The sequence below is a fragment of the Penicillium robsamsonii genome (genome assembly GCF_028829455.1).
Source record: "Penicillium robsamsonii strain IBT 29466 chromosome Unknown utg000003l_segment0_segment0, whole genome shotgun sequence".
NCBI lineage: Eukaryota > Fungi > Ascomycota > Eurotiomycetes > Eurotiales > Aspergillaceae > Penicillium > Penicillium robsamsonii.
This window is the reverse complement of record NW_026643221.1, coordinates 5,591,130-5,612,843: the sequence shown is the minus strand read 5'-3', so window position 1 is coordinate 5,612,843 and position 21,714 is coordinate 5,591,130. Positions and strand designations below refer to the sequence as shown.

Genomic DNA, 21,714 nt, shown 5'->3' with positions numbered 1-21,714 from the left:
CCTCGGGAGGTCTGATCCGATAGCCGACGTGCTGAGACATACATGGTATCTTTGCTGCCGATCACTACTGCAGTCCGTCACAGAACTGCATTGACCCGTCCTCGGTCTTAATAAACAGCGACAAAGACCGATCGAGGCGGTTTTTACGGAGTCCGACCCCATTGGGAAAATTGCCGAATGTCGATCAAGGCTACTCCGTATAGATGCTAGGAGTCGACCCACTTAGATGCAAAAAAGGGAGGGGTCGAAAAATTTTGAATCAAAAGGCGGTCTTGCGTTTGGGCCTGAAATTGAAGTTATTTAAGTGAGATCACGCCATCTGGCTCCAGAATGTAGCCATCTCTTCTCACGCTCATTGCCTCGCAGCAGATTAAGCTTAATTAAGCCTCCAAATTTCTTATATCACTCTATCAAGCCACCAAGCCATCATGTCCATAACTGAAAATAATGAACCACACCGGGTCCTCCTTGTCAGTGTACCACGCACCGCCTCGAATCTACTCCTGAAAATCCTCAACATCCCCAACCAACCCGGTGTCGTCACCAACCCCCAAAGCGGTTACTTCTTCTACGATGCCTTCATGAAAGCAGGCCAGGACGGTCGCCTAGACAAGCCGCTAGAGGAATGGACAACAGAGGCGAAGAACGAGACCAAAGCCGCCTTCCAACATAGCCTCGACGAACTAGAAGCCTACTCCGCCCGAGCACGTGCCGAGAACAAGATAATGTTCGCCAAAGAACACGCCTTCTGGTTTATCAACCCGGGCAATTTCACGAGCACCATCAATGGCGCTGGAATCTCCGAACACTTGAAAGAGTTCAACGTATCCACGCCAGACCGCTACGGGCCCTCACAGACTTTCTCGCCCAATAACAAAACCATCATGCCGGACGAATACCTGCGCACCTGGCAGATAGTCTTCATCATCCGTCACCCAGCACTAGCTTGGCCATCGATGTACCGGGCTATGGTCAAGTTGTCCAAGGTCGGTGTCATTGACAATGATCGTGTGAGGGGTGCGACGGTCACGAATATGACCCTGCAATGGACGCGGAAATTGTTCGACTGGTGTCTGGAGCAACCGGATAAGCCTGTCACGCCTTTGGTCATCGATGCAAATGATATTATTCATAACCCCCATGCGGTGGTCAAGTTCTGTGAGCAGGCGGGTCTGGACACCGCATCCATGCAGTTTGAGTGGAATGGCGATGAGAAGAAGTCTGACAACTGGGCGCCTGTGAGTGCGAACATGAGTAATCCTGAGGAAGCGGAGAGGCGTAATGCTGCTGCTTCCATCATGTTGTCGACCTTGGAGGAGTCGACCGGCGTTGTTAAGGATAAGGCTCCTGCATCGGTTGATGTAGATGGGGAGGTTGCTAAGTGGCGTGTTGAGTTCGGGGATGAGGTTGCCGAGATGCTTGAGAAGACTACCCGGGATTCCATGCCGGATTATGAGTATTTGAAGGCCAACAGAGTTACTGCCTAAATCGACATGTGATGTATCTGCAACTGTGAGGTTTGGGATACATATTTACTTTCTTTTAGAGTACGATTAATGAATGTACGGTCAGACTGAAACATTCTTTGCTAGTGCTGACTTTGTCCCAATGGATTATATTATATCCCATGACAGTACGCTGTTGGAATATTGTCTGTCTTATAGTTAAGGGTGCGTGGCTGCCTAAGGCTTGCTCATACCTCAATTGTCTGGACCTGCTTCCCTGCTAGACCTTCTCTCTCTCTCTCTCTCTTTCTATCCTCATGCACAGTCATCTGTCAGATACTTGTTTTTTGCAAATATTGCCATTCGTGTACGTGGAATATTATTTATCATCAACACTGCACGACAGCAGCTATACCACTGGCATGATTTCCAATTTCCCGAGCCTCATGCCACATATTTATATAAACCCCACCTCTTCACTTCATGTTCCCAGAACCAATTGGACGACACCATGCATGCAAATGCCTATTAGGATAGTAAGCCGCAATACACTCCCGCCATTTCATATCCTCCTCCGTAGTGCCATCAATAGTCAAATTAAAGCGCCTAATCATAGTCGAGAAAGCGATATACATCTCTGCCCAGGCCAAGTTCATACCAAAGCACATGCGCGGCCCTCGACTAAATGGAACCAGCCAGTGATCCAATTCACTCTTCCCGTTCTGCGCATATGCCTGCTCTGCGCTCTCCAGCCACCGTTCCGGTCGGAACATAAGTGCATCCTTGCCCCACACTTCGGCGCTCTGATGCACGTGCAAAATAGCCATCCCGACCACCGTCCCGCTGGGGATCTGCTGTCCTGCTATTATAGCACCTCCTGGTGGCACCACGCGTGTGAGCGATACCCCAGACGGAATAAAGCGGAGGGATTCTTTGATGGTTGCCGTAAGGAGTGGTAGGGTCTCGAGATCTGTCAAAGACGGCTGTTTCTCGATGTCGGGCCAAACACTCAGGATCTCGCTTCGCAATTGTGATATCAAGGTCTGGTTCTGCATTACATGCCAGTGGCCCATAAGCAGCGTGTCGGCTACTGTGTTAGAGCCTGCGAAGATGAGTGTAAAGCCTTCATCGTGTAATTCTGTCATATTCAGGACTTCCTTGCTCCGGTATGATTCTGGGTCGAGCATGCGGTGGAAGAGAGTCTCATGGGGTACATTATCGAGCTCTGAAGGGCAGTTAAGGATAACTTGAAGCTGTTGCTGGACGAGGTCCCGGACCTGATATAGGCGTGGGGCTAGTTTCTGGGCGTTTGGAATGAGGCGCATGACCAGGGCCGGTGGCACAGTAAAGATAAGATCTCGAATCATGGGGAAATTCTTCATAATAGGCAGCATACGAAGGCTGGCATCCATGGCTAGAATCAGAGGGTCGCTAAATGCCGGTGCATCGAGGGCGTTTATGCAGTTGCCGAATGTGAAGCACATTATGGTGTCGAGAGTGTAGGATCGAAAGGCGTAGAGTAGGTCAACAGACCGTTTTGATGCATTGGTTTTGGCGATGGAAGATGCAAGGCGATTTGCCTGGGATTCAGTTATTAGCGGTGGTTAAGATATAGAAGTGAAGCAATAAACCACCCACATTTCGCCAGACGAGATACTCCAGGCTATTGATGGCTTTCTTGGAGAAAATAGGAAGAATCACCTCGCGTCGTTCCTTTGCCTGAGCATACTTCAAAAATGTGAAGGATCCGGATGAAACCCCGGGGGTTCGGTAAAGTCCCATGTCCTTGTCCCACCTCTTGCTACTATGATAGATATCGTGGAACGCACCGGGGGTTCCGAAATGAAGCTGTGACATGTGAGTGATAGACCTATCTGAGCCCTATAACCTAGATAGGGAAGTGTAGACTGGGTCATTCACAACTTACCTCGTTCGGAGCAACACGGACAATATCACCTATTAGGGAATGTTAAAAGAAAATGTTCCATAGTCCCAACTTGTTCGTACCATATTTTTTATGGAGACCAAAGAGCTCATGAACCGCCGACTGTTGTCTGATCACTTCTTTATATGCTTTCCAACTTGACGTAGCCCCAGCCATCCAAGGCCCAGGGAAATTCCGTAGTGGGTGGAAGAAAACATTGTACACAACTCGGCCCAAGCCATAAAGACCAGCAGCTACCAATAAAAATAGGCAAAATACTGTAGTCGCCATGTTTTACTGGGATATATTCTATGGCAGCAAAGTAAAACCAAGGAAAGGCGGGAAATATATAGTTCGAACAAAATATAAGAAACTCCGAACTCGAGTGCAAATGTACGCTGACTGTTTTGTCAAAAGCATCGCCATGACTCCATGTCTAAATTTGGAGGTAACAGTCCCAGCCATGAGCGTTCATTTAGAGCAATAGCCGGGGCGAGAGTTGGATGTCTATCTCAGTGGGGAAGTTGCAAGGCTTTAGGCCTGAATCTGTCCCAGTTTATCCTCAAGGTCATCACTTCCCCTGTTTATGTCGGATTCTCTTCATTAGGAATGTCCAATTAATTTCAATAAAGGGCTCCAGCCTATACATTTCCTCACTACCGCCCAGCCAGTCGAGTCCATTGCCTTGTACAAAAGTACCCCAGTGCAACCCAACGCTCGCCAATACAAACCCTGAAGATTACGGAACTTTAAATGAACATTAATTATTCGTCAGACCTAGTAGTATCAAATAGTTTAAGGGTATGCTTTTCAGGTGGAACAATTGATCAACACTAGTGCAAAGTTTCGAGGGCATTTCGTAGATTGAAACAGGACTTGGATCTTGAGTGTTTGATCTGATTTCGCACACGGGTGCTATATTTTGGAGCGAAGCTTCTGACTTCAAGGATGAGAAATTTCATGATATCTCTGCCTTGTTAATCACTGATCTATACCGCCAACTAGTCAAGCGCTTCGCTGTCTTCGATCTCCCGGATATACACCAGTGCCTTGGACACAGCGTATATCATCGCGTGTGCGCTACTTCAGGTGTTCCGATGATAAATTTTGAAATTTCTTTTCGCAGTCTTTAGTGTACGCTGGCCTTTCTATAATATGTGATGTTATAAAAAGTATAGAAGGTTAATACATAATACTAATATTATGAATTATACTACAGCAAAATATGAACCAACTCACTGGCAAATGTAATTGTAAGACGTCGCGTGAAGATCCAATCGCTTCATGTCATTTTCAATAACGTAGGACCTGGCTGGTAGAGGAAATTGCTTGAAGAGAGGCCTTGAGTAGAATAGAAGCCCTAGAACGGAGCCCTGCAAAAGCCTGTTATGTTTTAATATCTTCCAGGTCAATAGCAGAAATAGAAAGTAGTTGACCAGCTAGATGATCAATTAGGTCGCATTATAGGTTCATTTCGGACGAATATTCAATCTCTTTCTTTGCTTGGATATTTCAGCCAAGGAATATATCTTGAATGCACCCCCGCTAAAGATGTAATGTGTCCATATCTTGAAATATGTCTTTCACAGCGATGCAGTGGTGCATATAATTTCTTCTACTATCACATCGTACCCGGTGGCTTGCATAAAACAGAACCCTATTTACCATCATTGTGGTAGCCTGTATATCGCCAAAAGCGAGACGTCAGGGGAAATGAAATTATCTATCCATCTATCCATCTTATAACAGACACTGTGCTGCTTGTTTTGGTCTAGTGACACTCTCAGCGAGAGTAAGAGCTACGCTAACCACATTTTGACATCCCAGTTCTCCAGCTCATACTATGTCTGTGGGGTTCTTTACCATGACCGGATTCCACAAATTCTATAACTGAGATGAAGCCGGAAGTTGCATTCATCTATCAAACCACGTTTAATGATGCTCTCAGGACCTATCCACATAGTAGGAAAAATTGTCGAGGGAAGCAAGCTGACATTCACGTTAATGATACGTTCGTTGTAGTCGCATCACAGGACAATGTAAGTGTGATTGGCCAATTGCCACGTTTTTATCCAGCGCAGACAATCTAATTTTGGGAATCTCGGGCGTTTACAGTTGTGCCACAGATTCATGGAAGGAAATTGAAACAATTCGTGAGTCCAATTTGTCGGCCGCGCAGACCCGTACGTTGTTGGTTGGCCTCCCCGGCGTTTCTTTTGTGGCTGGTGGCTGACTTGTGATGTGATATGTCTGCATAAAGAGACGTAAAAGAGAGGAGGGTTTAGTATCTGTCAACCTACTGAGCGCATTCATTATGTACACTGCGGCAAAAGAGGGGACTCGTACGGGCATAGCAGCTCTCATTAGCAAGAAAGCGTTATCCAGTTTGTTTGATACCACAACGTCCCCAGACTCTTCCAATATGTCGTTTAGTGTCTACACGGTCGAATATCTTGGTGCACCTAATCATGAGCCATTTACATTGAAACCAACCCCGCCGCCCCCCGAACGTCTGAAGGAGGGTGTCTCTACCACGTCACTGGAAATCTACTTCAGGGTATGAAATATGACCCAAGAGGTTCCTTTGACCCTAACAAAGTTGGCGTGAACTTTTGGCACAGAAACCTTGCTGTTGGCTGCAACGAATTTCATGTTCTCTACTATGAAGATGGACGTAGCCGATCGTCTCAAGGAATCAAAAAAGAATGCTAGTAACCGCAGCGCAGAAAAGGATCCCACGGGCTTTTTGTATTTGTTTGACATGGTAAACATTAGTAGCACCGCCACGTCGCGTCACAAATTATTGCCAGCCATCGACCTCTTTGGAGAACCCACAGCCCCCGTAATCAATCTTGTGGTCGCGTAGCCAAAATTTCTTGCAATTAAATTTTTTTTCCCAAGCTTTGAGGCTCCCCGCAAAGTAAGAGAGGTTTCTGGATAGTCTCTGACTCCAGGAATGTCACGTCCCCTGAGACGATCCACTTGCCCCTGGGAGATACTTTATCAATTTTCCCGGGTGAGAGGCGCTAAGCACGAGGTAATAGAGAAGCCACGAGGAAGTGAATGTCAGCCATTGGATCGGACTACAAGAAGGCAAACCTCTCATTATATAACCAGGCGAGGGCTTGGTACGTGACCGTGTTCATTGGATATTATTGACCAAGCAGCAGTCTCCACCCTAAATCACGCGTTTCCTAATACCCCAAGTCTGCTGCAAGAAAGATATCCTCCTGGACAAGACCGTGCTCTGTCCACTTTTCTGGATCCCGGGGCCGCATATGATTCTGGGAATGGGTCTCTGTGAGGGTCTCACGTATCCGTAGATGAGGACAGCGTATACAGATCAATGATCAATATTAAAGAAAGCTATAGTCGACTCTAGATACAAAAGGTAGCTTCCTCGCGTTCAGGATGTGGGTCCTGCGTAGATCATAGTATATAGATGCATGGCAGATGGCCGGGGCGGTAAAAGCGGCCACGGGGCTAAACCAAAGGGTGAGGGCGCCAAACCCGAAAGGGCAAGGAGATGGTGGAGACAGGCAAGCGGTCGGGGACGGCAGAGGGGCGGTGCAATGGGAGCCGTTTCCAGCGCCCCGCTCACCGTCTCAACTTTAAGCACAACTTTAAGCACAACTTTAAGCACGCCCCTAAAGAGATCACAACAGTCATCTAGTACCAGGTCCTTTTATATCCTTTTTCATTTACTTTTAAGGGCCCCTTACTCGAGCACTATGATTTCGTAAGATCTCTCCTTAACACAAAAAATCCTGCCGGAATGTTCATTTATGCCTTTGCATTTGCACTAAGATATAGGGAAACCACACAGCAGGGAAAAACCTATACCAAGACATAAAGTAACCCATACAGTATAAAAACTGTATATCTCAATGACATATGGAATAAGTTGAGTGCGCATAAAAGACTAAACAGCGCTTAGGGCTTAGCGGCATCCGCCATCACAGTTACATCCGAAGATATTGCAAGCTGCAGAGAAATGTCAGATAGTGGTTCAAGCTTCAAGGGCACTCACTAAGGGATCGTACGGCCTTTCCCGCAATATGGGGTACCCTTGGTTCCATCACTGCACCGCTATAAGAATGTCAGCTGATATGGACCTTGGTATACGGATTCCTAAGTGACTAACATCGGCGCTCTGAGTCGTAGGGCAGCAGGCTTGTGTCCTTTCTGGAGAATCTGCGGCAACCTCTAGAGGACTGGCCAAACTGGCACCGAATAGGAAAAGGAAGGTAAGAGCGGAGTAAAAGGCCTTCATAGCTAATAGTGTAGGTGGTTGTAGGTGGTTTAGGAGTTAGACTGGCAGTGAGTGCTGATAAGTGGTGAGTTGAATAATGGAGGATGAAGATGATAGAGATCACTTTCGAACACTCGAGGTAGAGGGCCTTTTATAGGTTTTCGCACGTCTATAATACTATTATCTTGTATAGTAATTACATAACTCTGGCCTTGAATGTTTGTGATATCTCATTTATTGATGCGAGTGGTCCACGCTAAAGCACACCGTACAGTAACTGTTTCTAAGTTGTAACACCACCCCCTGGTCTTATAAGGGAATTTAAGAAATTAGTGATTGAGATATACTAGAGTTCAGCGATGTAGTTTTTGATACAACGACAACGATATACGTATTTAGTTTATTTGAAGTTAATATATAATACTAAACTTGCTCATTGATTGCTATCAGCAAGTCATGAAATTAGATACAACCGTTGTTAGAATATAAATGACAACAATATCGCTTTTACTATATGTGGACGACTAGAACGTGTGGACTGGAATGTGCGGCCCCCGCATATGCGGACGCCTCGCATATATGTGTAACGTGCCAGTTCATTTAACAAGAGTACATTCCAGTTAGAAAAGCAAATATAGGGAAGGAGAAAGAAGCAAGTGGTAAATCCTAGGTTATAGCAGAGCTATCCCAACAAGCAAACAAATTCTTTCCCGAATAGGTAGTATAATATTACCCGAATAGGAATAGTAACAAAGAACAAAGAAACAAGCAAATAAAGGAGGCATGTGATCACGTAGATCATGACAATATGGACGCCCCCCGCATATGGGACGTCTCGTATATACGCCTTAGACGTGTAGATGCCCCGCATATGTGGACGCCTTATATGTGTAGACGCCTCGTATATGTGGACAGCTCGCATGTGAAATACGTTACTAGTACGTAAATCTGTTATCAGACAATTTGGAATGTAGAAGGAATGTGGTCTCCTTAATAGAGACATTAAACTCGTTACTACTAGTAGAATGTAGGTATCTGGACTGGAAATCCAATGAGCGGCATCCGTTACCTCAATCATATGTAACCTTTGCTTCTTTCGAATTTCATGAGGATAAGACTGTCGCTCTTAGTCGGAGTCACTTGCTGGAAAGCTATAAAGAGCTGCAACCATTCACAAACTTCGATTTTAGAGACCAGTTGCGATGTCGAACGGAAGTCGTCTACTCCGTGATGAACCACATTGTTAAGAGTGATGCGAGGGCACGACGAATCATCCGACTCTACTATCAGGATTCTTTCATAGCCTAACTCTAGTGTGTTCGTTTTGTGTTTTGCTCGCTGCAATCAATGTTATCAATGTAATTTGATTATTGTGGAGTCTTGAAGATTGGGGAAAATGCAATTCTATAGCTATGCACAATTTCAGTGGTTTTGCAAGCCCTCAGGGCGGGATCCCCGGTCTGCCATAATTATTCGGCGCCAGCGCCAATGTTGCTTTTTTTTTTTCATTTCATTAAACATCTTCAAATTCCTCATCGTCCTCATCGGATTCCTCGGCCTCCTTCTTGACTTCGGCCTCGATTTTGGCATCAGGATCAGGCTTGATATCAGGGTCGGCCTTGATTTTCTTTGCAGCAGGTCCATCGTCAGCAGGGGTAGACGGAGTCCCAACTGATGATTGAGGGGCACTAGAGGTCGGTTCGAGTTCACGCTTGATTCCAGCGCCACCAAAAGATGTGGTAGGGACACTAGTAATGCCGCCAGCCATGGCGGGCGTACCTGGTCCGCTTGGACCGGAGATTCCCTCAACATCCTCAAAGTCTTCCTCGTCTGAGTCATCGTCTGCACTGCTAGCATCTGCTTGTGCCTGTAGCGCCTTCTCCCGCTCCATTTCAGCGTAGTAAGCGGCGACTTTGTCGTCCAAGGCATCCACGCTGGGTTTCTGATCCTCATCCGCAAGCTCAGGCTTCACCACGGTGCCCATCTCGGTCTTGGTCTGAGAAGTGCCAGCCTGTGCTGCATTGACCGTAGAATGTGTGTGCCAAACTGGAAGCGCGTTTTGCTTTTCAAGTGCTGCTTTACGAGCGGCTTCCTCGGCCTGCTCGGCGGCACTCTTCTCTTCACTTGAGGTGAGAGAGATCTCCAGTGCAGCAGCATCCGTCTTGGCGTTGGGACGTGTGATGTCCTGGGCCTTGGGTGGAACAGCAATCGCGGCACGGACCGGGTGTGTGTTCTGGTTCCGAATAACCTCCACCTTGTGATCCCACGCTGTCTCAAAGTCATTCGGCGGGATTTCGACCGAGTCAATCTGCTTGAGCAGTTTGAGCATGTTGTCAAGCTGTGCCATGAGTTTACTGTTTTTCTCGTGACCTGTACGCTCAATTCCTTCAACACCCTTGACATCCTCGGTCCGTTCCAGGATGGCGCCGCAATTTTGACATTCGAACCCTTCGTCTCCAACCAGACTCAGTACGTCCAGTTCGGTCCACTCGGATTTGCATCGTACGCAAATGTATTCCTTGCGCTCCTCACTCGGTGTGTACTGCGCTTTAATGGTGGCTGTCAACTTGGAGACTTTGTATTTAATCGCGTCGACGACCGGATGCAGGGGGATGTAATAGTATTCGCGGTTGACTGGGCGAGTAGAGCCATCACGTATCTCGGCGCGTGTGCTCCTATTCAATATAGAACTGGATCAGTCTGGTTTTTTCCACCCTTTGTTGTAGGTTGTGTCAGGGAAAAGTGACATACACTCCTATCATGCGGTCCTCTCGAAGCCTGGCGCAAAGCTTGCGGAGGTCCTTTTGTTGCATGCCCATTAAGAAGGCGAGATCCTCAGCGTGAAGGCTGTAGCTAGTCAGCAATGTGACCATTCAACAGAGATCCACTCTCATCATACACTGAATGTAAGAAAAGCGCATCGACAATCAATATGTGACGGGTCTCGTAAAAGGCCCGCGCCACTGTTCGGATAAGCGTCTTTGAAAGATCCATGGTTGCAGAAGCTCCGGGGCAAAAGATGGTAGTTGGGAAAAAAGGCCGGGAGAGAATTCAACGGGAGCGCAAGGCGATAAGTCGCAGTGTTAAGATATTGGAAAAGACAAGCATGCTTTGATCAAAAGCAGCAAAAGGAGCGAATGGGTCCACGACAGAAGAGAGATAGTGCGCTTGAGCGACAGGCAGCGCCGAGCTTGTTGATTGAACAATTGTTGCAATTCCGGTTCAAAGCCCGGAGCTGCACATCACATGCAAAGTTGATTCCTCAGGCTGAAATATGACCAGATACGGCTAGTCTGGTTTATCTATACACTAGTCCTAGAATAGACTAGTACCGATATTATCGAAAAGATGAACCGCGCGGAGACGAAGGGCAAATTTCCCCGAAATATTGATTTTCATGCGTGCCTCGATCATTCACCAGCGGAACCTTTTTGGGATCGTAACTGCACCCAGAAGCTCGATTATAATTCGATCGTTCCCCCACAACACCCCGCAACACGCTGTTAGTCGTCAATTCTACCGGTCTTTCTGGCGCGACCCGTCTGCACCTCGTGCGGAGCTATCAGAGATATTCCAGCGGATACAATGGCCGACAACACAGGAGCAGGAGGCGCAGGTGGTGGAAGGCGTAAGAACCGCGATATGGGGCGAGCGGAATGGAGGTATGTCGCATCAATCGTAACCTCTCGTTCTTCGCATTGTCAGCTAACTAATTAAGTCGTCAAGCGATAGACAAGCGTCAGCGTCATGAGGACAAGGCTGAATCTAAGCGTCGCAAGATTGAGAATGGTGAAGAGGTCAAATTGCCGATCTACGCGACCCAATTCTCCAAGGAGGAGATCGACAGCGAGGAACGCCGCCCCAAAAAGAAGGTTGCGCTTCTAATGGGGTACTCGGGGACCGGATACTCTGGGATGCAACTGTAAGTCTTTCCTTGTTCAGTATATGGCCATTCCTTGTGCTGACAAGGTATGTTATAGGAACGAGCAGCAACGCACTATTGAAGGTGATCTATTCACGGCCCTCGTCAATGTCGGCGCCGTTTCCAAGGCGAACGCCGCGGATCCTAAGAAATCTTCTTTCGTCCGTTGTGCCCGCACAGATAAGGGTGTTCACGCAGCTGGAAACGTTGTGTCGCTGAAGATGATTGTCGAAGATGAGGATATCATCCAGAAAATCAACGCCGAGCTCAGCCCCCAAATCCGTGTCTGGGGCTATGAAGTTACCAGCAAAAGCTTCAGCTGCTACCAGATGTGCGATTCCCGAGTTTACGAATACCTGATGCCAAGCCACTGTCTTCTGCCACCCCACCCAAGCACCTATCTTGGAAAGAAAATCGTTGAGCTTTCCGAGAAAGCAGGCGACTTGGACGCCGTCACAGCTAGACAGGAAGAGGTCGCAAGCTATTGGGAAGACGTTGATGTGAAATATATCAAGCCTATTTTGGAAAACCTGCCGGAAAATATCCGCAGTATCGTCGAAAAGTCTCTCTACCAGGACGAGTCCCGCGATGCACTCCAACCTTCAGAAGAGAAGGAGGTTTCTTCGGCACCAGCCGTTGAACCCACTCAGCAGGAGATCAACGAACAGCCCGCGACTGAACAGCCCGCCGATGCAGAGCCCAAGCCCTTTGTCATGGACCCCCGCCAAAAGGCCATCAACGACGCCATCAAGGCCATCAAAGCAGCATATTTGACCGCGAAACGCGCCTACCGCGCACCCGCTTCACGCATCGCCCGCTTGCAAGAATGTCTCAACCGCTACGAAGGCACCAAGAACTTCCACAACTACACGATCCAGAAGACGTTCAAGGACCCCTCGGCGAAACGACACATCAAGTCATTCAAGGTCAACACCACGCCGATTATCATCAATGGCACGGAATGGCTCAGCCTGAAGGTCCACGGACAGAGTTTCATGATGCACCAAATCCGCAAAATGGTCGCCATGGCTGCGATGGTTGTCCGCTCCGGCTGCCACCCAGACCGCATCACTGAGACATATGGCCCTGAGCGCATTGCTATTCCCAAAGCGCCTGGTTTGGGCCTCTTGCTCGAGCGCCCTATTTTCGACGCTTACAATGCCAAGGCACAGGGTCTTGATCGTCAGCCGATCAATTTCCAGAAGTTTGAGGCGGAGATGAATGAGTTCAAGCAGCGGGAGATCTATGATCGGATTTTCCGAGAGGAGGAAGAAAGTGCTGGGTATGACATTATTCCAATTCCCTCATTTGATCTCGCATTAAGACAATACTGACTTTGACTGCAGCTTTGGTTCTTTCTTCAACCATATCGATCACTTCCCCGCGGGTTACTTCCTCTATGTTACTTCTGGTGGTATTCCAGCGGCCAAACTTGCTACTGCGCCTACCGCTGCTGAACCCGGTAGCCCCAAGGCCGGTAAAAGGAATCGCGGGGCTCCCCCCGCCCCGCAGGCTCAACGGGATGCACTTGCTGCCGTGGAGGTCGAATCAGAAGATGAGGGCGATGCTCCAGCTGGCGGAGAGGAAGAGGGTTAATCAAACAAGATAAATATCCATGTTACTCGTTGAACGAAATGAACAATAATGCTCTACGAACTTTTGTTGAATTCAATTCACTCAAAGAGTAAGGTCTCGAGACCAGAAACTCTTTCATTTCAATGTCCCGAAATAGGCTTGCGAAATGCATGTAGATGACTTGTCCGTCCAAAGCCACCCTTCATAGAAATAAATCCTACTCCGGCTCACCATGAGCAAAAGAAAACGCCAGTAACCACAAGCATCGTAAGGGGAAAAAAAAAACAACAGCAACAATTCGTAAAATCCGTGAGGTATGAGAATTTGCCTTTAATCACAGGCACACATTGTGCTCGCTGAATCCATTGACATCGCAAAAAACGCATGGAAAATAAACACAACAAAAAGCACTTTGCAGCAGGAAAGGTCATTGTCTAAGGAGATCCAGCGACTCCCATTTCGGAATCACTTGCGATCGCAGAGTTTGCATCCCATTCCTCGACTGACGCCACGTCCGATTCTAGGGGGATCGGGTTAGATGATGTTCCAGGGCCATTCAGGAGGGATAGATATTGGAGCATACCGGAAGGCGGATCATCGGGAACTTCTTCTAGCGACATCGATTTAAGTAGAGAGAGGATTTCTGAGAGACTTGTGTTAGTGGGGGTGTAGGAACAGTAAGTGTATACACTCAAACATACCAGTGACCTGTTGAACCTCTTGCTGGTCGGCCTCAGAGTCGTCATAGAAAGTAGCAAGACAATAGTTGATCACCGGAGTAATATTCTCGAGTAGTCTGGCGTCAATGTGGTTAATCTGATCGGTTAGGAATGCCGACTTGAGCCGCTCGATGCAGGCGTTCGGCAGCCGGCGGCAAATGCTATGGCGTCGCTCCGGTGTGATAGTGGTCTGCCATTCGCCATTCTGTTCGAAGTCCTCTGTGTTGGACTCCACGATCTTATCGTTGAAGACCATCTCGTCAAGGATATTTTGCATACTGCGACGGACAGTCTCGTCCTTGTCAATGAGCAAGGTCGGGGCCCAGACCGAGATACTGTCAAGAACAATCTCGGTGAATTCCACAGAGTCCATGTTCAGCCGCTGGTTATTACCGCGGCAAAGACGTATGAAGAAGTCAATATGCTCCTGGCCGCCGCTGTTATCAATGCTTTCGACCCCCTTGGCAATGAAGTCGATCATGTCAATGACTCGCCCCTTGTCCGGACAACGCTGGCAGAAAGTTGTGGCTGCCTCCAGGAATGGTGTGCACTGGATGGCGGGTTCGAGCCTGACGCCATTCTCCAGTGTCAATTGAATCGAATCCAGCAAACCTGCTTCAGGCTCTCCGTCTAACAGAACTCCAAGGATCGCACGGGTAGTCTGGCTCCTGGCAAGAGTCTCATGCTTTAGAAGCTTCAGCAAGATAGACAAGGACCCATCAGCTTCGACGGGCTTGATGAGTTCCATTTCTCTGATGCTGGCCGAGAACTTCCCATTCAAAACACGCCGTTGTACGCCAATGGGAGTTGGGCGGAGCGAAAGGTCAATGTGCCTGAAAAAGACCAAGCACAATGACAGCAAAATCATGTGGTTAAAGCGGCGTCCTTTGTTCAGGAGGCGTACGTAATTGGGATACCGGATCCGCAATTTCTTCCTATCTTCTTCGTCGATCCAGAGAATCTCCATACAGACAGCAAAATGACCTTGGTCGAGTAAGACCTGAATGAGCTCCGGACCATAGTTGCAAAGCTTCAATAAGAAGCCAAAGTAGTCATCCCAGACACGGAAAGCGGACTGAACTTCGGTCCAGAGAGCTGTCAACATTGGCACAATTTGCTGAATGGCTTCATCGAATCGGTCGCGCCATGAGATCCGTTCCTCTTCATTGAGGTCCTCGCTTGTCGACATCAAGTGGAGATGTTTTAGGGCATTATTAATCAGCAAAATGCCCTTGGTTCGGATTTCTGGGTTCTGCGTCTTGATCACAAGATTGTACATTGAGGTTTGTCGGTTGATAACCCACTCAAGCATCGATTGAGCCGCATTGGGGCTTTTATTGATCATGTCGACGAGTTCGTTGTAAATCTCCTGATGTCCTTGGAAATACTTGGTACGCGAAACCAACTGCTCAATGGTGTCCATTCCAACATTGATGGCCAATGACTCCACCATAGTCTTGCTGGGGTTTTCCGTTGCCATGTCAGGCCACCGCTGAAGCAATCTGCCCACGAAGTATGCATATTGTGGGTCTAGAAGACAGTAAATCCGAATGAGCATTTCGTTGTCCATGGCAATGTAATTCTGGGTTGAAATTGACACCGGAAGGTGTATAGGGATGCCGGGCTTCGTTTGCTTGAAGACTTCTTTGCACTTCTCGATCGTGGACACGCGTTGGTAGAACAGCATGTATGCATTCCACACTTTGTTCTTGGGGGCTCCATTCGTGTACTGCATGGTCTCACTCGGGCCACCAAAACATTGTCCTGCAATTGTGCTAGGGTCAAATTTGCCTACATCGGAGTCGTTGAACTCGACCCAGTTTGCTTCGCCGCCAGACGACGGGCGTTCAAGGGTATATGAGTAGTAGTGACCCGATTCGGCTGTTCCAGTGTGCACAAGAACCCCAACCAGTTCAAAGACATCCGGTACAATGGTCTGCTCCGGATCAGATAGATGTTCAACCGTGTAGGGAGTCATGTCGATGTGATGAGGGAATTGGAACTCGTCATTAATCTTGCTTCTCAGCATGTGCACCATGTCGAAGTCAAAGCGCTTCAGATGGAAGATCAGATTGTCAGGAACATCTTTCAGGCAAGCACTAGATAGGAGTCAGAAAACACGTCTATGTTACTATCTCATTGTCACTCACCGCTTAACAGCATCGACATGCCGTCCACACGAGGTACAAGAGTATTTGTTATCTGAAAGCTTGTTAGAATTTGAACGCCGTTAGCAACGCAGTATTAACTCACCTCCCTGCATCACCTCGCCTGCTACGTATGCTCGCAAACTGTCTTCAAGAGTCGCCTTCCCCTTGATCTCGCACTGAATTGCAGAGAATGGCTCAAGTCTTTCTGAGATATGATCGCATTCCATTGACTTGATTTGCTGAACAAGCTGCCCTCCATAGAAAGACCGGAACTTCTTCTTCTTTTCGGTATCGAGGACCTGGGCCTCCCAGCGGTCAAAGAGAAGATTATAGAACTCATCAACGTCCATCTGGACGGTCACATCAATCTCCTCGTTGTCGTATGTGAGAATGCTTTTCACAAAGTCTGAGGGTTCAATGCTCTTGCTCCAAGTCTCCTGCATCCATGTAAACAGTCGCTGGGTTTCATAGAGTAGCTTTTGGGAGATACGATCAGCGATGGGGAGATTCAGGATAAACGCTCGGAACTCGATATTCATGAAAAGTTGCGTCATGAGGGAGTTGAGGTAACACGTGTTCGAGAGATTCTTGAGGCCCGCATAACCTTCCGGGGATCGGAGCATTAGCTGTCTGTTATAGCCATATTCCAGATAAGGGGAGTCTAGAGTTGCGGTTAGCTTGGTGTGAAGATAAAATACAATGGGCAAAGATCAGTGCGAACCTCGTGGAACATTTGTGTTGAGGAGCTCCAAAATTTCACAGTAAGTCCCATCGCTCTGTTTGCACAACAAGTTGACGACGTTGTAAAGGCTTGAGCGAGTGTAGCTGTGCATGACCGGAACCCGAGGGACTGCATGCTCCACCGTGTCTGGAGAGAAATCAGGGAACAGGTACTGAGTGAATATTTGCTCGGCGACGTTCCTAAACTCGAGTTAGACATGCCTGAAAACTTGATCAGGAGACGTGTGACATACGAACTGTCCAGAGTGACACCTGCCGCGTTGGCCAATTCCAGACACCATTCTAACAAAGCAGAAAACCCGATGATCAAATTATCTGCCTGTTCACGCCCAACAATCTATGAGTCGTTAGTAAACAGTATTTGTTGGTTTTTTGGGATGGAGATACCTCTTCTGTTTGGTGAGAGAGCATAACTGCACTCCATTGTTGAAGATACTTGTTGAAGATCAAGTCCCCAGGTGATTTTTGTGCGACTGCACGGAACATCCACAGAGCAGCGTTGAAGAACTCCTCCGACTGGGGAACATGGTCAACAGTCCTGGGTATCACTTGTAAAAATGAAGACCAAAGAGTGGCAAGCATGTCAATCCGGTTGGGGTTTTCCGCAGTTGAAGATTCCGTATCAGGCTTTTCCATTGACAGCTTAAACGGTTTCAGCGGGCCGCAAATTATCTTCAAGCGTTCCAAGATATCAGTCCGGATTGGCTTGCGATTTTCTTCCAGGAGTAGAGATTGGATCAGGCTATCAAACTGCGCATGCTGTTTAACAGCATTCCAGACATTAAGGTCACGCAATGACCCCTCGACTAGAACCGCAAAGGAATTGCAAATCAAACTTTGGGCGCATGTACCGGCCGGTGGATCTGCAGGACTGGTGCGGCCAATTTCAAGCAGGTCAAGAACGCGTCGGACCAAAGACATTGGGTCGGTAATAAGAACGGACTCATCATCAGTCGGGCGGTGGACTAGGTCAAAATCAGTTGAAGCCCATTTACCAAACAATGCTTAGGATTCAACATACCAGATATAGCCAGCAGAAGACATTCAATGGCTCTCGTAGCGAGCACAGTAGTTATCGAATTGCCGGAGAGGGAGCTGAACAGTTCATCTGACGTCAGGAACGCAACTAAAACCTGGTTGCTATGAGACACAAAATCTTGGTCTGGAGACATCTGTAACGATCTTTAGCACGAATATCATTCTTAACAAAAGCGACGGACTCACCTCTGCAGCCTCCTCATGGAGACACATTGAGAGTGTATTCAAGGAGTACAAGGCCTTGAACGGTCTTTCCAACGGGAACATGTCTTTCTCAGTATTGCTGTTCGATCGAACAAGTTCGAGAGCCCGCACTTGAGGTGGGAAAACAACCAGGAAGTCAATGATCTGCAAAGTGTCAGTGTCAGCATGCAGCTAAAAGAGAAGAGCCAACGGGATCTTACCTGTCGAGCCAATTCATCCTTGAGATCAAGCAGATCATATAGCTCGTCGAAGTGCTTCAGCACTTCGTTGTCCACTGCTGTCAGAGACTGTCGTCTCCCAGCCCAAGCGATTTCATGGGCATCAGGGGCCTTTCGAAGAATGAGCAAACCCGAAGAGAGCTTCAAGTTTTTCACAAGCGCCTCGGGATCTTGCAGCAACTCAACCTTCTGTCCACCAAGGATAGCAGTAAACTTAGAGAATCGACTCAGCTGGACGAGCATTTCCACAAGCTCAGCAGCCGTGGAGAGACCACCAATGCGCTTTGAGCAGATTTTGGACATGGAAGCGCCATTAAAACATTGATAACGAAATTCAATCGGCTCGCCTTTCAGAGGACGTTCCGAGAGGGTAGGCGGAGAGCCACGAGGGGAGTTGTACTGCGGCCGAGTTCGCAATCCATGGAGTAATTGACGAAGGAAATGTAGAGACCGGCTGAACATGAGTTCATCGGTTCCAATATCGCGATTGGAATTGTCCATGTCCATAGAAACATCGTTATCGGTTGTTCCATTGCAAGATGGTTTCAACGCGACAGCGGCAGACTTCAGTTGGTCCACGCAGCGATTGACAAGAGCAATATGGGTAGCGTCGATGGCCGACCGGGGGGACCTACGAACAATACCGTGGTCCAGATAGCTATCGATGGCGAACTTAATGGCCTCGGCCTCGATCGATTGTGGAGGTGCCCTCAGTATCAAGTTCCAGATTCGATCCATGCCAGGAATAGCTATGACTTCATTTTCCCCGACAATGGGAGGTGACTTGATTCGAATCTCGTAGTGGACCGACTGTTGAGCGAACCACAATACCTCGCACGAGTAATCCTTCGGAAGCACATCTGGTAAATACTCATGAATGCAGAGTTCAAGGAATGGGTTCTCTTTGGTGGTACGGTTGGTAAGATCAACCATCATTTTCCAAATTGTTTGGCGCTCTTCGGCAGCCAGATTCTTGCACATGAAAATCTCCTTCCAGAGTGTGTTCCCGAGATCAGGCGTGATAGTTTCTGGTGCTAGATCAATAAGACGCCGCAGGATTTCCACCCGCGAGGAAAAGCCGTGCTTGAAAGACGGGTCCTTGAGCTTAGCGTGATCTTGACTAACGAGATGGTGAAGTTCGATTATCACCAAGCGCGTCAAGTCGAAATCGGTCGCAAGTTTCCAAAGCTCTCGTGCGTCATCACGGGGTACTAGTGCGTTCAACACTTGGATACTACCCGCAGTGCATTCATTCATCTCTCCAATGTCTTGAATGCAGCGCTCATATGTCTCTGCCATGTCGGTTTCGTTGAGTCCAGCCTTGATGAACTGTCCCAGCTGCTCGGTTCCAAATCCCTGCATAAGTTCCTTTTGTTCCAGAGGTAGGTCCTTCGCCCCCGAGCTCTCACGGATTAGGCGGATGCAGAGCTTCAGTGGAATAGAATCGATATGCTCCTCATCGGACATGTTTCGATGATCCCGATCGCGCATTCGAGGCACCAGCTGCTCACAAAAATCGATTATGCGACTGTCAAAGCGATCCAAGGGAAACTCAAGCAATTTTGAGCACACATAGAGCAATGCTTTAGATCTGGACGGATGCATGGCAAAGGTTCGTGCGAGCATGGACATGACCTCACTGACAGTGCGATCATCTTGGCTCTCGGTGACGGTTTTCCAGATAACATCCGTGTCATGGTCGGTATATTTCCCCGTCACAATGAGAAATCCAAAGATGTTACTGCTGCGACTGATCAACTGTGGGTGTGAGTCAATGCCCACAAGATACTCGAGGATCTTGTTTTCCCGAAGATATTCAACCAAGTATTTCAGAAACGGCATCTCGATCCTGTCGCGGTTCTGGGATACATTTTGACCCCAAATGCTGACCAGATCTGATTGCATCATTTCCACGCCGTGGACTCGAAGCTCCATTCGACCTTCCATGATTTGCTTTTTCAAGAAATCGAATTTCCATGTCCAAATGACACACAAAGCGGCTTGCTCTGCATCTGCGTCCTCGGGTACTTTAATCGACAATTCCTGGGCAAGTTGGAGCAAAAATTCCGAGTAACCGAGGCAAAGGAAACGGTAGCTGCGGAAGATTGGGCTCAGCAGGTTGTCGCTCAATTCACTAGTAGCCAGTTGCGATTTCTTTGCAACAAAAGACTGGTAGGTTTTGTCAATTCCTCGGACCGTTTCATAAAAAGGCTGAAGGCTAGTCGAATCGATAGGCAGGTCAACGGGAGAATCAGAGCCACCATTTTGGCTCCTCTCCGTGTCGCATTCAAGAAATGCGAGCATGTTAACCAAAGGAAATGAGAGCATCGTGATGATTTGTGGACACTTTGGAATCAATGAAAGCAGATGCGAAGTGTATTGGACGAGTGCGCCGGGTGCATCAAACGGAGCTGCTAAGACCTGGGCTTTAAGTCGAGCAGAAAGATTGAGAGCTCCAGTGCGGGATTGTTTTTCTAAGACCCGGAAGAAGGGAATTTGCCCACCATGGAACATCCAAGGGAAGCTATGAAGGTATCGTCGAGAGGTGCTGGGAGGTATTTCGATATCTTTGTCATTTTCTTCGACGCCACTGAGAAGTGCGCTGTCCAAGTGGACAAGATGAAGGACAATGCGAGCATAGTCGAGAAGATACTGCTCGAAGAAGCTTGAGAGATCTTCAATACCATCCAATTGGACCTCTTGTTGTCTGCGCAAAAGACGATCTAGGACGGTGGGCAAATATTCCCAGAAGTCTAGATCTGACGCAAATTCCTCGATTGTGAGCCGATCAAGATCAGACGCACAAGTATGAAGCCATTGTTTTATTGTAGTAAGCGCCGTGCTTTCCCGTGGGTGTCCTGCTCGCTGAATTAGTATCTGGCCAAGGCTAGTCGTTGTGTGGAGTCCCTTATTACCATGTTCAAGCATATCACCAAGCGCCTTGAAGTTCTCTCGCGCTGTCATCTCTGTGTGTACTTTGGGGAATGAGTCGGAAAGAGGAGGCACGTCTCGGATCTCTATCACTTCGGGTTCATCCTGATCCCGTACCACTTGGCCCAGTGGCTTCCAGTTGGAGGTTTTCGGGTCTTGATTGATGTCTTCGGGTTCAGCAACTTCGATTTCAGGACTTCGGGGTGAGGAGGGTGAGGAGGAAAGTGAAATAGGAATGGGAGCTGGATCGGTATCTGGTAGGAGCTCCAGATCGCTACCGGAGAGCTCAGGGTCGGAGGGAGGGAGGTCGGGAGCCATGGGAGATATGGAAGATTTTGTGTTAATGGTGACTTTGTTAGCTGGATTTCCAGAATCCGAGGCCTCATCCATGTCTGAGGCAGGTGCGATGGAAGCAGTGCGCGAGGTTCCACCCAACGACAAGGTCGGGCTCACGCGACTTCCACTGTCGAGACGCGGACGTTTCCGGGTCGCCTGAGGATCAAGATCCTCCATGGAGCTGATGAATGGAGATTCTTCGATCAAGGGAGTGTGAGGTGGGGTGTAAGAGCTATCTGGCGGGGGTACAGCCATGTCA

General features: G+C 48.1%; 7 protein-coding genes across 7 annotated transcripts; 3 read left to right on the top strand and 4 right to left on the bottom strand.

Annotated features, from left to right (window-relative positions):
* Positions 1-428: 428 nt before the first annotated feature.
* Positions 429-1,487, top strand: N7447_006864 (uncharacterized protein; the record flags this gene model as incomplete). Its single annotated transcript, XM_057231126.1, has 1 exon — positions 429-1,487. The coding sequence occupies one exon, from the start codon at positions 429-431 to the stop codon at positions 1,485-1,487; it is 1,059 nt and encodes a 352-aa protein (XP_057086216.1).
* Positions 1,488-1,921: 434 nt separating this feature from the next.
* Positions 1,922-3,660, bottom strand: N7447_006863 (cytochrome P450; the record flags this gene model as incomplete). Its single annotated transcript, XM_057231125.1, has 4 exons — positions 1,922-3,025; positions 3,084-3,326; positions 3,373-3,401; positions 3,453-3,660. The coding sequence occupies 4 exons, from the start codon at positions 3,658-3,660 to the stop codon at positions 1,922-1,924; spliced, it is 1,584 nt and encodes a 527-aa protein (XP_057086215.1).
* A 2,023-nt stretch (positions 3,661-5,683) lies between these two features.
* On the top strand, positions 5,684-7,042 carry N7447_006862 (uncharacterized protein; the record flags this gene model as incomplete). Its single annotated transcript, XM_057231124.1, has 2 exons — positions 5,684-5,926; positions 6,887-7,042. 2 exons carry the CDS (start codon positions 5,684-5,686, stop codon positions 7,040-7,042), a joined length of 399 nt encoding a protein of 132 aa, XP_057086214.1.
* A 260-nt stretch (positions 7,043-7,302) lies between these two features.
* On the bottom strand, positions 7,303-7,642 carry N7447_006861 (uncharacterized protein; the record flags this gene model as incomplete). Its single annotated transcript, XM_057231123.1, has 2 exons — positions 7,303-7,353; positions 7,514-7,642. 2 exons carry the CDS (start codon positions 7,640-7,642, stop codon positions 7,303-7,305), a joined length of 180 nt encoding a protein of 59 aa, XP_057086213.1.
* Positions 7,643-9,134: 1,492 nt separating this feature from the next.
* N7447_006860 (putative transcription factor TFIIE complex alpha subunit) lies at positions 9,135-10,615 on the bottom strand (the record flags this gene model as incomplete). Its single annotated transcript, XM_057231122.1, has 3 exons — positions 9,135-10,296; positions 10,373-10,468; positions 10,521-10,615. 3 exons carry the CDS (start codon positions 10,613-10,615, stop codon positions 9,135-9,137), a joined length of 1,353 nt encoding a protein of 450 aa, XP_057086212.1.
* A 403-nt stretch (positions 10,616-11,018) lies between these two features.
* On the top strand, positions 11,019-13,139 carry N7447_006859 (pseudouridine synthase PUS2; the record flags this gene model as incomplete). The annotated part of the gene is made up of 4 exons (XM_057231121.1): positions 11,019-11,283; positions 11,348-11,543; positions 11,602-12,825; positions 12,890-13,139. 4 exons carry the CDS (start codon positions 11,019-11,021, stop codon positions 13,137-13,139), a joined length of 1,935 nt encoding a protein of 644 aa, XP_057086211.1.
* Positions 13,140-13,552: 413 nt separating this feature from the next.
* On the bottom strand, positions 13,553-21,710 carry N7447_006858 (uncharacterized protein; the record flags this gene model as incomplete). Its single annotated transcript, XM_057231120.1, has 10 exons — positions 13,553-13,761; positions 13,820-15,936; positions 15,988-16,039; positions 16,091-16,648; positions 16,709-16,908; positions 16,962-17,065; positions 17,116-17,693; positions 17,750-17,900; positions 17,953-18,114; positions 18,171-21,710. The coding sequence occupies 10 exons, from the start codon at positions 21,708-21,710 to the stop codon at positions 13,553-13,555; spliced, it is 7,671 nt and encodes a 2,556-aa protein (XP_057086210.1).
* Positions 21,711-21,714: the final 4 nt, after the last annotated feature.